At 36.2% G+C, this 14,649-nt stretch overlaps 2 protein-coding genes across 2 annotated transcripts; one reads left to right on the forward strand and one right to left on the reverse strand.

The window, feature by feature from the left end:
* The first annotated feature begins 1,301 nt into the window (after window positions 1-1,301).
* On the forward strand, window positions 1,302-3,386 carry LOC147787724 (protein LAX PANICLE 2-like). Its single transcript, XM_087118781.1, has 4 exons — window positions 1,302-1,659; window positions 1,791-1,841; window positions 2,911-2,983; window positions 3,183-3,386. Exons 1-4 carry the CDS (start codon window positions 1,322-1,324, stop codon window positions 3,363-3,365), a joined length of 645 nt encoding a protein of 214 aa, XP_086974907.1. The 5' UTR covers window positions 1,302-1,321; the 3' UTR covers window positions 3,366-3,386.
* Window positions 3,387-4,429: 1,043 nt separating this feature from the next.
* LOC111777189 (putative splicing factor 3A subunit 1) lies at window positions 4,430-8,987 on the reverse strand. Its single transcript, XM_023656663.2, has 3 exons — window positions 8,854-8,987; window positions 5,002-7,267; window positions 4,430-4,915 (listed from the first exon to the last, which is right to left on the reverse strand). The coding sequence occupies exons 2-3, from the start codon at window positions 7,162-7,164 to the stop codon at window positions 4,646-4,648; spliced, it is 2,433 nt and encodes an 810-aa protein (XP_023512431.2). The 5' UTR covers window positions 7,165-7,267; window positions 8,854-8,987; the 3' UTR covers window positions 4,430-4,645.
* Window positions 8,988-14,649: the final 5,662 nt, after the last annotated feature.

Here is a 14,649-nt window from a genome sequence, read left to right on the forward strand (position 1 = left end):
CTCACATATTGCTTCCACCCGACACTGGTAGAAGGCCCATAAAATGGACCAATGTTGTTAGCGAGAGTGTTTGATAAGATAAAGAATCACTACAATGGGAGTAAGATTCGGATTACCTTGTTGATCGAATATCTCAAGGGGCAAGAACATTGTTTGAGATTTGAATAACTCCACAAGTAAGATCGATCATGTTTAGCTTAAATGATTTTTGTTGATCAAATATCTCAACACAAGAACACTTGTTTGAGATTCGAATCACTCCACAAGCAAGATTGATCATGTCGAGCTTGAATGATTCTACATGCAACCTAAACTACATAGAATTGCAAAGAAACTTAGTCATTGGCTAAAGGAAAGCACAAATGCTTCTTTTACTATATTTTCCAAGTCTGCTTACAAATACAACGTACATAGCTTTATATAGTCTCAAAATGAAATTATGAAAGATATTCCAAGAGTTGTAACATTCATACTTTATGGTCATAATTAATCATGATGTAAATGTAACCTAAAGTAAATAAAGTCTTAAAAAAATACAATAACTCTAAATTGTAATCACCCAAAATTTATAACAATGAAACTTCATTCTTCTTCAATGTTGCATGAATTGAAATATCTTGTGATAGTTTCAGCAATATTTTCTTCACATCTTTATTGAAGTATATTATTTGATTGATGATGTCTCTTGATTCATATCAGTGTTGTTGAACAACTTGGCTAGTCGGTCAACGTCTAGTGGTCAATAGGGCTTCCCCTTCTTTTTATATTTGTTGATGTGTAGTGAGTGTAGCATTTGACCCAATATACTCTCTAATACATGAGTTAGTATCGAAGACAAAGTGATGTTAAGTTAAACACAATGAAGTGTATATCTTGAACAGAGAGTGGACTCCTATACTTATATTGCTCCAACCCTACAACGATGATAGCCCCACACAATGAACAAACGATGTCAACACGAACACCTTCGCTCGACCTAAAGACTTTTCTCACGATTCTATTCCCTTCCCTTTTATGTAAGCCTAGGTCTAATAAACTTGGGACCATGGGGTCATCAAATTGGCCCACCGATAACAATATGAATACTACTCTCATTTAACGACAATGGGTCGATGTTAGGAAGATACGAAGCACAATTATATATCGATAAATCATCGATTAACTCAAAAGTTATTTAAAAAAGGGAAATAATCAGAAAAAATAATAAAAAATTGGTAATGATTACACTACCTCTCTCTCCCTATATATATATATATATATATATATATATATCTAAAATTAAAGCTTGATATAGGCATCTCCTTTGGAAAGGTTTGGCAAAATGGGTTCCCATGGTTCGAAGGAGTGGCTAGAGCTGAGCTTGGGATTGAGAGGCACAAAGAAGAAGCAAGAAGAAGCAGAGAAAGAAGAAGATGAAATGAGTTTGGATGATGAAGGTGAGGGTAGGAGTTTGAGTTTAAGGCTACAAATTGGGCCCAATTGTTTTGATACCAACATGGGAATAATGGGTTTTATGAGTACTCAAAACAACCAAAAATGGGCGTTTCATAGCCATTCACTCACCAATTTTCCCCATTTTCATGGCCTTTCTTCACCACCTCCTCCTCCTCCTCCTAACCCTGCTGGCTTGTGGTTCTCTCTACGATCTTCGCCCAACAGGTGACTTCGTAAACCCGGTGTTGATTTTGATGTTCTTTTATTTGTTGAATTTAACCCACGATCGAAATATATCGAAACAAAAAGAACGAAGTTCTCAAGTTCTTATGAGAATTGCATTTGGAATATGACAGGAAAGGTGGAGCACCATTGCCTCAGATACCCAAAGCCTACATTAGAGTCAAGTAAGTGAGACAAAATCTCTCTTTTCCTTCTTATATATTATGAACTTTTGATAGACATGGCTAACCGAGTTTAGCTTAGTTGACGGGTATACTTTTGATCAAAAAGTTGAAAAAATGTGATTTTAGTTGTGTTTAATCTATTGACACGTGGGTAAATGGAGTTTAGTTTAATTAACATGTGTACATTTTAGCTCAGTTGACGAGTATACCTTCAAAAAGTCAAAAAACACGTTATTTCAATTGTGTTCTATCGATTGATATGCGGGTAAGCTAAGTTTAGCTCAATTAACATGTATACCTTCGATCAAAAAGTCAAAATTTCAATCCAAATAGAGTCGAAATTCTTCTAGCTAACTGAGCTTAGCTCAGTTGACGAGTATACCTTCCATCAAAAAGTCGAAATGACGTGGTTTTAATTGTGTTTAATCTATTGACACGTGGGTAAGCTTAGTTTAGCTCAATTAACATGTAACCTTCGATCAAAAAGTCGAAAATTTCAATCCAAATAGAGTTGAAGTTCTTCTAGCTAACCGAGCTTAGCTTAGTTGACGAGTATACCTTCGATCAAAAAGTCAAAAACACGTGACTTTAACTGTGTTTAACCTATTGACAAGTGGGTAAATTGAGTTTAGTTCAATTAACATGTATATACCTCGGTCGAAAATTTCAATCCAAATAGAGTCAAAGTTCTTCTAGCTAACCGAGCTTAGCTCAGTTGCCAAGTATACCTTCTATCAAAAAGTCAAAAACACGTAACTTTAACTGTGTTTAATCTATTGACACGTGGGTAAGCTGAGTTTAGCTCGATTAACATGTATACCTCCGATCAAAAGATCGATAATTTCAATCCATATAGACTCAAAGCTCTTCTAACTCATCAAGCTAAACTCAGTTGAGAAGTATACATTCGATCAAAAAGTCGAAAAGACGTGATTTCAATTATATTTCATCTATTAACACGTGGGTAAGTTGAGTTTAGCTCAATTAACACGTATACCTTCGATCGTTTCGATCTAATCACAAAGATCTAAGGGTTTGGGTTATGGATTTTGGTGAACAAACTATTTAGGGATGAGAAGATGACAGTGTTAATGGTGAAGAAGTACCTGCTCACAAAGTTGGGGCTCTCCCATCAAGCTGAGGTAACTACTCCTAATTTTCAACCCTTTCTTTCAAAGTCATTATTTTGTTCTCTCTCTCTCTAATAATTACAAAGTCAGATGAATTGTCTCACTCAAATGTCCTAGTGAGAGAGAGGAGAGAGAGAGAGGGGTTTAATTATAAATAATGATGAATTGAGGGGTTGTTTTGTTATTATTAAGTTTTGAAGCTTTGAATTAGGTTGAGTTATGGTGCATGGGAGAGAGGCTTTTGCAGACCCAATCACTGAAGCAAGTGAGAGATGGAGTGTGGCTTCCTAAGTTGGTGGAATTTGTGAACTCAAACTCATCCTTATCAACTTCTTCCATGTTTCAAACTACTTATCTAATGTGCTTGCATTATGGAACAACATGTCTCTTATAATTATAGTATCCAATTATACGTGTATAAGACGTGTTATTTACTTATGTTTATAGGTCTCATATTGACATCATCGAGTGAATTGAGATTTTCGTTTTCTAGTAAAATATCGATGGAATATCAAAATGTATGAGAAAATAATATCGCTGATGTAAATATAAATCAATAGTAAGAAATTGAATTTATGTAAAAATGTAACGACCCAACTTCTAAAACATGATTCAAACTAGAACGGTCGTCCTTTGCATGTTATGAAAGCCAATAGCTAAGCTAAAAGCTTTCAAATTGGCCGACTTCTATTTTAGATTTGTTAGGAGCTAATTTTTTTTTTCCTTTCTAAATTATTATGTTTAGAATTTGCATGCTCATTAAAGTGGTGTTTGACGTTAATCAAACCTCTTGTAGCGATTCAAATCACGAATTTAGAAATGAGTTTTATTTACTTTTGATCTTGATCATTAGGATAATCAATTAAATTTTTTTTCTTCGAGTTAGAATTTTATTATATTTTCGGTTCTGGTATAATTTAGATTTAAAGGTTTTATTTTTTCAGACAAAGGTTGTCCCGTGACTTTGATAACAAAAGTCGTCAGAATAGCATATCTTTGTCCATTGAGTATTAAAATATTCCATAAATGACGTTACTCGTGAGCCATGAAGTGCATACACATCCAAACATGAATGAAACTAACATGACTATGATTAGACTTAAAACCTAACATCGAGGTACTCTAGATCTTCATTCCTTTCATACACATAATTCCATATAATATCACGTCCATGTACACTAAACCTATCAGATACGAGACTTTCATGATTTTTAGATTTACTAGATATGCATCACTTTCATGCATAAATATGTATTACTTTTACACACCGACCCTACCTACATTGTTTTAAATGCATGTTGAGTCTCTTGGGCATGCATCACTTGGAAACATGCCGTCATTGACATGATGTTCAATCCTGGCACATGAATTAGTTTAGTAACGCGATAACTCAACTCGACACTACTTCAGACTAACTAAGTTGATTTGCCCTTCAATGGCTGCAATTAACAACCTACGTGGACACTCAAAATTCTGACATATACTTCATAATCTAGTTTTCTGATAAGGATACAGTTGGAAAGCAATTTTACAGTCTCATTATAGGGAGGAGCTGAGGGAGGAGTTGAAACAAGATCAATACACTTCAATTTGAACATATATTGTTGTCTTCTAAATACTACTAGGAAAGTCCAAATTTAAACCTGAAATAGTCTGTCTGCTACAAGGATTTGATCATCTCTTTCTACCACCACGTTCCCTTAAAGACAGGGAAAGCGCTTCACCTGCTCCAACGTTGTAATAAGCAAGCGACATATTGTCCTTCAGAAACCCAGGTTTTCCACTCAGTTTCTGTTTGTTTGCTGGAAGCTGGATCTCTCCCGCAATCTTCTCTTTTAAACTTCCAACAGTTTCAGAAAGGGACTGCACAGTAATCTCCAGAACTTGGCCTTTCAGATTTCCATCATCAAGATTAGGAACAGATACAGTGATACGGATAGGTCCCTGCCACCAAAAAGAGTCACAGTTATTATCGAGGTAATAAGCATTAAGATACTCATAGATAGACAACAACAAAAACAAATGCATACAGGATGTTGTGCCAGAAACTGGTCTTCGGGCATAAGCAAAGAATCATCCAGCTTCTGTCTCTTTGGCTCGGGTTCATCTGGAAGCGGTGGAGGAGCTTCGTCAGGTGGTAAGGGAGGCAGCGACCCTTGGGGCATAGGTGGTGGAGGAACCCCTTGTGGCATAGGGGGAGGTGGCATCATACTATTCATAGGTGGAGGGGCAGGGAGAGGGACGAAAGGCCGTGGAACTTGCATGGGAGTGAACTGAGATCCAGGTGGTGGTGGGACACTCATATTTGGTGCATTCATAGACATTGGTGGAGGTATAGATGGGGGACGATTCATGAAATATGATTGTTGTCCAGGCATCGCAGGAGGTGGTGGCTGAACGGATGGAATCATTGAGATAACAGGCGGCTGTGGTTGGTGTACAGGAAGTCCAGTAATTGGGTTAGAATAGTGTGCATTTGGAGGCATGGAAGGAAGATTCAAGGCGAGTCCAGGTGGAGGCGGGAGAGGACGAACTGATGGCACTCCGGGTTTGGGTGGCAGAGCTGCAGGGCCAGGAAGGTTCCTCGCATCGTTGTAAGTAGTATCATTCGGATCCTCTCCAACAAGATTCTGTGACATAGCTTGATTTGCTGTACGCCCAATGCTTCCAGTATGGCCATCCCATATGACCTGCTTCGGTTGGTCGTCTTTCTTCTTTTCAATTTCTGCCTTGACTGCATTTGATACCTCCTCCTCAGTGGTACCAAATATATCAGGACGAGTTCGTGCCAGTCCAACTATATTTCGTGAGATCTCATCATCCTGAGCAAGTGTAGTCTCCCGAATCTTGGCAAACATTCTTTCCTTTTGCTCTTTGTACTTCGGATCGATAAGTGAAATCCTCATATGTTCAGACATCTCATTGATTGGAATTAGCTCACCTGTGATCGGAGAGACAACAAATTTCGTATGATCTCTTTCTGCAGGGATTCTCTCTTCAGGTCTCTTCCAGTTCTTTACAATTCTCATTGGTGGCTCGGGCTCCTCATCTACCTTCATATCATTCTTGTCATTGTCATTTTCTCCTAACCGAGCAGCCCGCATACCCTCTTCAACCAGTTGCATCTCTTCCTCATCCATGTCCATTTCCATCTCCTTCCCAGGCTCAACAATTTCTTCCTCAGCAACCGAAATCTTGCTTCTTCTAACTACCTCCTCAAGAGTCATTGGTGGGGGCAAATCTTCATCCTCATCATCTGCAAAGTCTATCGCCTCAACCACGACAAAATCATGCCAATCAATCATAGCCATCTGTATCCTTTCCTGCTCAATCTCATCTTCAGCTTTTTGCCTTGCCTGCTCTTGTGAACGTTCCCACTCAAGTCTATGCACACATCTCTCAAGCACTGTCGTCATGTCAGTAACACTCTTCTTCAGTTTCTCAGTCAACCCCTTAGGAGGCATTAGCACTTTGGAATATGCATCCGCAAGTGAGGTGAAAAACATGAACATACTATGAGTAGGTTTCAGAAAATGAAACTGAGGATTGTTAATCTCTCTACTCGTCAATCCTGTCAAGAATGATTTCCCATTTCGAGCGACAAATTGGGCTGTCAGCTTGATAATATCCAATTCTTCCCCTGTGATACCTTCAGGAAGACGGACAGTATACTGCTCAGCCTCTGGAGGCTCGAGAACTTTGCGTACAGGTTTGAACAAGGCAGAAACATCAGGCTTAGCTGCCACTGTTTCATTGCTGTCAGCAGCAGGACCAGATGGGGCTGACGCAGGTGCAGTAGAATCTGCAGCCTGTGAAGGCTGCTGTGCAGATGATTGATTCTGAGCACGAAACTCAGACAACCTATGCTGATAGTATGCATGGTAGGGATCTGAGGGATTCAAGAAATTAAACTTGACGTTACCAGCATTATTTGCAATGATCCTCTTCTCAAATTCTGGTCCATTTTTCGCAACAAATTGTGAAGTTTTATCAACGATGCTTCGGATATCTGGAGGAGGATGTATGATACCAATAGTTTTAGTATGAGTTGCAACTGATACCGGTGCAGAGTTGGTTTTGTCTTTATCCACTTCATGGTCATTAATAATTTCATCCTGCTCATCCTGAACAGTAGGTTTTGAATCCTCGGATGGAGCTGGAAGAGTCAAGATTGGTCCAAATGAGCCAAGCATTTTTCTCCACAATAAAATAAGACTTCAAGACAAACACAAAATATTTCAATGGTAACACCGCCTCATACTAGCAAGATATATACTTTCTGCAACCTATTGTTATCTGCAAAATTAAAGAGTGAGAGCGATGCCATTATAGTTCACAAAAGTAAGGTTGATATTAACCCTTAACATCTTTTCGAATACCGATATTAAAGACAGGAAAAACCAATGTATCATCCAGAAAGATGAGAAAACACATTTAAAATATTGCTATGCCAAAAGGAAAATGCAATATAGAATTATTGGTGCAAAGGGAGGAATAGAGAAACATGGGGGCTAAAGGGATGTGTGCTTGGGTGCATAATAACACTCATATACAAACACGTGCACCATACATGAGTTTATGTGTGTCGGCATGTAAATATATTTGTAGGTGACAGCAAAATAACAACTAAAGACCACAAAGATATCAGCAACAAGCAAACAACCCCAGGAGAAGGCTGATTTCCTCTCGAACGAAGGGAGGCCCTACTTCCATCCGAGCTATTCTTTCAAGTATTTTGAGATATTGCTTGTCCACTCTTTGAAGTCCTTCTAATGGAATATATTTTATATAGCCCTAATCAGTTAGGATTTTATATTTGATATATTTTATCTTATCTTCAGGATTTGGTTAGTAGCATATTTTCTTTTATTTTTAGGATTTAGTTTGTTGTATTCTATTTAAACGTTGAACATTAATGAAAATCGGACTTTAGATCCCACTGAGACTTTCGATCCCACCTATGTGTCTTGGACTTTCAATCCCACTTCTATTTCTCATTCTTAACATGGTATCAAAGTATCATTCTTAACACCTTCTAAACCAACAAGCTGATAGAGAAACTATTGTGGGATTTCTGTGCGAGCCATATTCCATAGTGGGACTCACTTGGTTAACTGGAAAACTACAAGTCTCGGTTTCTTGGGATGAACTAGAGATTGATTAAATTTTCAATTTTCAGACCTTTGTAACGTTCTCCAATATTACTTTATAAAGAGATTGATTCTATTTAACTGTTCTGTATCGCCTCTTTTATAAGGAACGTTTCGTTCCTAATTGTACAATCTTTCTGAGATTTTCACTACTTGTTCCTACACAAACCAACTGTGGGATTTTTTTTTTTTTCCTAATCATAGTTGGGCTGGGCGGAGAAATTACTTTTTCCAACTTCTCTTTCGTAATGCAACTCCATTTCTTAAGATGCAAAGAAAAAGATGCTAATCCTAGAGGTGGTAATGGCGGTATAAGCACTGAAGCTTGAATTGACTACTTAGCTTATTTGCAGTTAGATTAAAAACTAAATCGAACCAGAGCAGCAAAAAAGTTAGAGATTCAGCAAACAAATCACATAAACAGCAGAACAGATTAAACAGAAACATCGCCAATCATTTCTAACATACAAAAAAAATCAAGCGAACTCATACATCCCCGCAAAGATATCAGGAATCCAGCAAAATACTACCAATATTCGCATGAATCGCATCAGGAGTCGAACCCTAAAGTACTTCAAAAGCAGCTAAAAATGGCAAAAGGGTTTTAGAAAAAAGAAGAAAACAAACGTTGAGAGACTGAGAAAGAGAAAACTGTAGAGCGAGATTGAGAGAATGATTCGGGAAGCGCCAGTCGCTCGCTTAAAAGGATTTAGAGAGGATATAAGAGGATACCTGGAAATGGAAGCAAATCGGAGATCGAAAGGCGAGCTCCAGAAGATCCGTGTCCGGGGCGATTCTGAAGGAGCGAGGGGGAGCTCCTGGCTCGTGAGTGTACCCTAAATTTGCAGCAGCCAAGCTGATAAAGTATGCCGACCGGTCTGTATCTCTGAACCGAACCCATTAGTTCGGTTTTCGAAGTAACTAGACCGAACCATTATTTCGGTTTTCAACTAACTGGAAAATATATTTTTCAAAAAATTACCTTCCAAAATTTTAATTTTTTATTTTTAAATATGAAATGAAATTAAATTAAAATCAGGTATATATAATTATATTACGTGGAAAAAGAGTATTTTTTAAAAATAAATTACAAATCTGGATACAACACAGATAAATGGAATTTTTTTGATATACTAACGGATATCCCTATCAATAATTATCTAATAGATAATTATATTATAGATCGGGAAAAAAATCTGGATAGAAAATATTTTGATTGGAGAATGGCCAATTCGGCAGCCTTTTGCTCAATTTCTCGTGGGGTCAGATTCTGATCGGTACGAGTCAAGGATTCGATTTAATCCAAATTAAGTTTAGAAATACGGGTAAACCAACCCAGCCCATAAACATTTCATTTATCTGAAGCTAACTACATGGGCTTCTACTTAAACGAATTACCCACTCATTTTTAAGCAATTATGATATAGGTTAATTTCTACAACGACAGCTTCTCACCACCAACCCGGACAGTCAAGTCATAATCAGATGAACGAAAGAGTTGATGTACTCATCGTGTTATATCAAAATATCGTATTAAAACATAATATACAATATACTTGCATTATATCAAAATAGAGTGTATATTATAAGTAGTATTAGATATAAAATAAAGAAGAGATGCAACATTTAAAACAAAAAGAAGTTGAAGGGTAAGGTCAGACTTGTCTATGGCACTTGCTCTAGAGTCCACTCCCGACCTTGATCAGCTCCCTGGTTAGTTAAAAAATATGTAAAACATGGAGTGCGTACAAAGACGAGTAAGTAGCCTATTTGTAGACTCTTAATTGTATCCTTAAGATAGGTTAGGTACCACACTCTTTCTTATCACATTCTTATTCTTCAGTTGAGAACTTAGCCCTTAGGTTCTATTTTTGAGTTCTGAGTTCTTGTGAGGGGTGTACATGGCCCGAGTTGGGTTGGGTTGAAGGATTTTTTTGACCCAACCCAAAAGTTCGGGTTGGTTGGACTCAACCCAAAACTTTTCACAACCCAACCCAACCCAACCCGGTTGGGTTGGGTTCAGGTTGGGTTGTCATTTTTTTTTTAAAGTTTTATTAGTCCACGCTATAATTATTCAGATACAATCTTAGATAAAGTATATTAAAAGTTTACAAACAAATACAAATCAATCTATAATTATTCAAAAAAAAAAAAAAATCAGTAAAAAACAAGGAGTGAAAATTCTAACATATATTAATATAGTTGAACATTGTCATAAAATTAGAGACAACTAAGATATTTTTTTAGAATTGGTTAAAATAATAAATATTATAAGGTTAGATCATGAAATTAAATAATATTTTAATTGAAATATGCGAGTTTAGAGGTATTATATATAATAAAAATAAAAATATATAAAAATATTTTAATTGAAATATGCGCTCATACGTAATCTTATAGAGTCTTAAATTATTAGAAAAAATAAAAAAATATATATATTAGAATATAATAATGTTGTAACAAACAAAATAATAAAAAGAAACATGTATATATATAAAAATGATAAAAAGAAAAAAAGAAAAAAAATATAAAAGAAATTAAACAAAATAATAAAAAATAAAGAAACATAATAAAAAGAAATTAAATAAAATAATAAAAAGAAACATGTAATAGACTGGAGTCGAACCCGGGCAAAGTACCATTCTGGCAAACTCATTCATACTAAAAGATTTTTAATATATTTTATATATATCTTTAGATCGGCTCGCTCGGGTCAACCCGAGGGTTTGTCCCACGAATCCAAAATCGAACCGATTCAATTCGGGTTCAGAGAAATGAACTCAACCCTACCCGAAATGTTAATCCAACCCAACCCAACCCTTATAGTTCGGGTTGGGTTGGTGATATGAACCAAGAGACATCCATCATACAATATACTTCTCAACAATAAAAAGATATTTCAATTCATGTCAATTGAAGAAGAATGAAGTTTCATGTTATAAATTTTGGGTGGATTAGAATTTAGAGTTATTGTATTTCATTAATGTATTTTAAGATTTTTTTATTTACTTTAGGTTACAAGTTAATTATGGCCATTAAGTAGGAATGTTACAACTCTTGGAATGCCTTTAATAGTTTCATTTTTAGGCTATATAAAGTGATGTATGTTATATTTGTAAGCAGACTTGGAAAATATAGAAAGAAGCATTTGTGCTTTTCTTTAGCCAATGGCTAAGTTTCTTTGCAATTCTATGTAGTTTAGGTTGCATGTAGAATCATTCAAGCCAGACATGATCAATCTTGTTTGTGGAGTAATTCGAATCTCAAACAAGTGTTCTTGCGTTGATATATATGATCAACAAGAATCATTCAAGCTAGACATGATCGATCTTGGTTGTGGAGTGATTCGAATCTCAAACAATGTTCTTGCCTTGAGATATTCGATCCAGACGACAATACTGACATTACTGGTGCACGATTGAGAGAAGCACAACAACGAACCATGCAAAGACTAATTCGAGGAATAGAAGAGTTGATTGATCGAATAGGATGATTGGAGATTCAAAATCAAGCTCGACAGAGGATTTCACTACCTACGCCCTCAACCGATACATATGAGGGCGACAATTCTGATCACCACGAGGATAATCCACATGCGGTTGGTCATGGCTTGATGCGAGGAAGAGACCATGGAAGAAGGTATCATAATTTACAACAATGAGTTCCTTATGATGATAGAATTGATCATAACGTGGGGAGCATCAAATTAAAACTTCTCAAGTTTTATGGCAAAACCGATCCAGAGGAGTACCTTGAATGGGAGAAAACGGTGGAGTCGGTGTTCAACTGTCATAATTTTAGTGATGAAAAGAAGGTATTGTTATGCATTGTTCAATTCAAACAATATGCTCAAATTTGGTGGGATAAATTGATGTCAAGTAGGAGAAGAAACCTTGAAACACCAATTGATTCATGGTACGAGTTCAAAGAGTCCATGAGGAAGCGTTTTGTTCTACAATATTTTCAACGGGACATGGCACAAAAGCTTCAAGCATTGAAACAAGGACGCAAATCTGTGGAAGATTATTACAAGGAGATGGATACATTGATGGATCGACTTGATCTCGATGAGGACATGGAGGCTCTCATGGCGTGGTTTCTTAATGGGTTAAACACAGAGATTGCAGACAAGACTGATTTACAACCTTATTCTAATATTGAGGAGTTGTTGCACATTGCAATTAAGATCGAGAGGTAAATCCAACGAAGGTCAAAACGGTATTCTTCTAAAACTTTTCCCAATTCTACTTCTACATGGAAAAAGGATAGTAAGAACATTGATTATAAGCATAGAAATCAAGAGATTAATGAGAAGTCTCGAGCTAAATTTGAGAAAGGGGAGAGTTCTAGAATAGGGAAAGAAAAAGTAAAAAAGTCTTAAAATACATTAATGAAATAAAATAACTCTAAATTGTAATCCACCCAAAATTTATAACATGAAACTTCATTCTTCTTCAGTTGACATAAATTGAAATATCTTTTGATAATTTCAACAATATTTTCTTCACATCTTCATTGAAGTATATTGTATGATGGATGTCTCTTGGTTCATATCAGTTGATCCGGGTTGTCGGGTTGAATGTACACCCCCTAGTTCTTGTCGTGGTCTTACCCAAAGACCTTTATCTTGGATTTTGAGTTCTTAACCTTGGTTCTAACTTACGGGTCTTAGTTCTAAGGTTCTAGATTCTTAGTTTTGAGAACTTAGATCTTGATTCATGTTCTAGTACTTATCTTTGTGTAATGCCCTTAATTTTCTTGTCCTAAATGAGTGACGTCATTACATGCATGTCTTAAATATATATGCGGAAATTCATAATATACACTTTAAAATGAAGCCAGGACTTATTTAATTAAAAAATAAGAAGTTTGAAATAAGACCGTCTTTGAACATGAAATATAAAGAAACCACTTATTAACTACTAACCGTAAAACAATGCATTCTACTGTCCTATCTTGACTTCCATAGTCTTTCCAACATTTACCATCATCCGTGCATGAGAACTTTACCTTTACCTGAAAAGTATAAGGGTAGCACATGACTTGAGTATTTCAAGAAATACTCAGTAAGTCACCCCACTGTTGGGGTTAGTAATGCCATCACACACATAACATGATTGTGACCTATTCTTTAAGATTGTAACATGACCTTAAGCTATTTCCAGTATCGGATAGAGTTGAATGTGCAGTACTTCATCACACACGACCCACGTATGTGCACATGGACCCACCAGACGGACTCGTATACGTACCCCTTGGGGCTGACTTGGTCGGGCACAACACGCTAACACGTCACTGGACGCCACAGAAAAATAAAGGCCCGCATGATATCATGAAAAACATAAATATTGAAGGTATGCATCTGTACTAACATAGCATAACAGGAAATTATCCTGATGCACATAACATACTTACATGCATGAGGTCCCCATGATTTTTATTCATAACATAACATTAACATCATTCTCTTTCTCCTTTCATCCATGACTTATTACATATATGTATCATGTATACATGACAATCATCACATAATCCATCACATAACTTTACATGAAAAGACATAAGATGATGTACATAACATTTCATTTCGTTCATAACATAGTATAATGGATATCACATGCATACATAGCATAACATCATATGTCAATACAAAGAACACATAAACATATCATAAACTAATATGGTGCATGTAGGGGCCACGAGGCATCACCATCATACATCTTTTAATTATCTAACTCCAACTGTAAGAGATCACTTACTTAATTAGCTTTAGCGTGTGTCACTAATTTATCCTTGATGAAAGTTTGAGCCCACGACAACCTATGTGAACTTACAACATCAGTTTTAAGTTCGAACTTCTGCAAAACTATTTCACTAAATTTTACAATTGTCCGTATGTTAGACTTCATGCAAACATTAAAGACTTTGCATGAGTAAAGTCTTAGAACATTAGAACATTAGAACATTAGAGACTTTGCCTGGGCAAAACTATTTTCTTATTTAAGAATTTTTTGTTTATCCATCTTCAATTTCATTAAGAATTTTTTGTTTATCCATCTTCAATTTCATTATTAAAGAATATTTGTTGCATTGATCCTGTGATTTATATCAAGTTGACCTAAAGATACCTAAAGATAACATATTTCAAACTTTGTTCATGATGTCCTATTCTTGCAACTATTATATTTTGTTGGGGAGTGTAGTCTACAATAAATTGTCTATTAATACCATTAGCTTTAGAAAAGAAAAAAATAACTCGTGAGACGTGAACTCTCCACCTGTAAAGAATGCAACACCGAAAGCTTACAAGTCATTGTAGTACACTGGTAAGTAAAATTAAGAAGTCTCTAGCGTACTCGTAAGTATTCCCCTTAGTCATGAAGGTTACTTGGGTTTGGTTCCTACCCAGTCATTGTAGAATAGTTGTAAGTATTCTCCCTAGTAATAAAAGTGACTTGGTTTGGTTCTCGTCTAGTTGTTGTAGTCTAGTGGTAGGTATTCCCGTCTGTCATGAGAGTGACTCATGTT

Source organism: Cucurbita pepo, chromosome 16, assembly GCF_057944985.1.
Source record: "Cucurbita pepo subsp. pepo isolate OVF chromosome 16, ASM5794498v1, whole genome shotgun sequence".
Taxonomy (NCBI): Eukaryota; Viridiplantae; Streptophyta; class Magnoliopsida; order Cucurbitales; family Cucurbitaceae; genus Cucurbita; species Cucurbita pepo.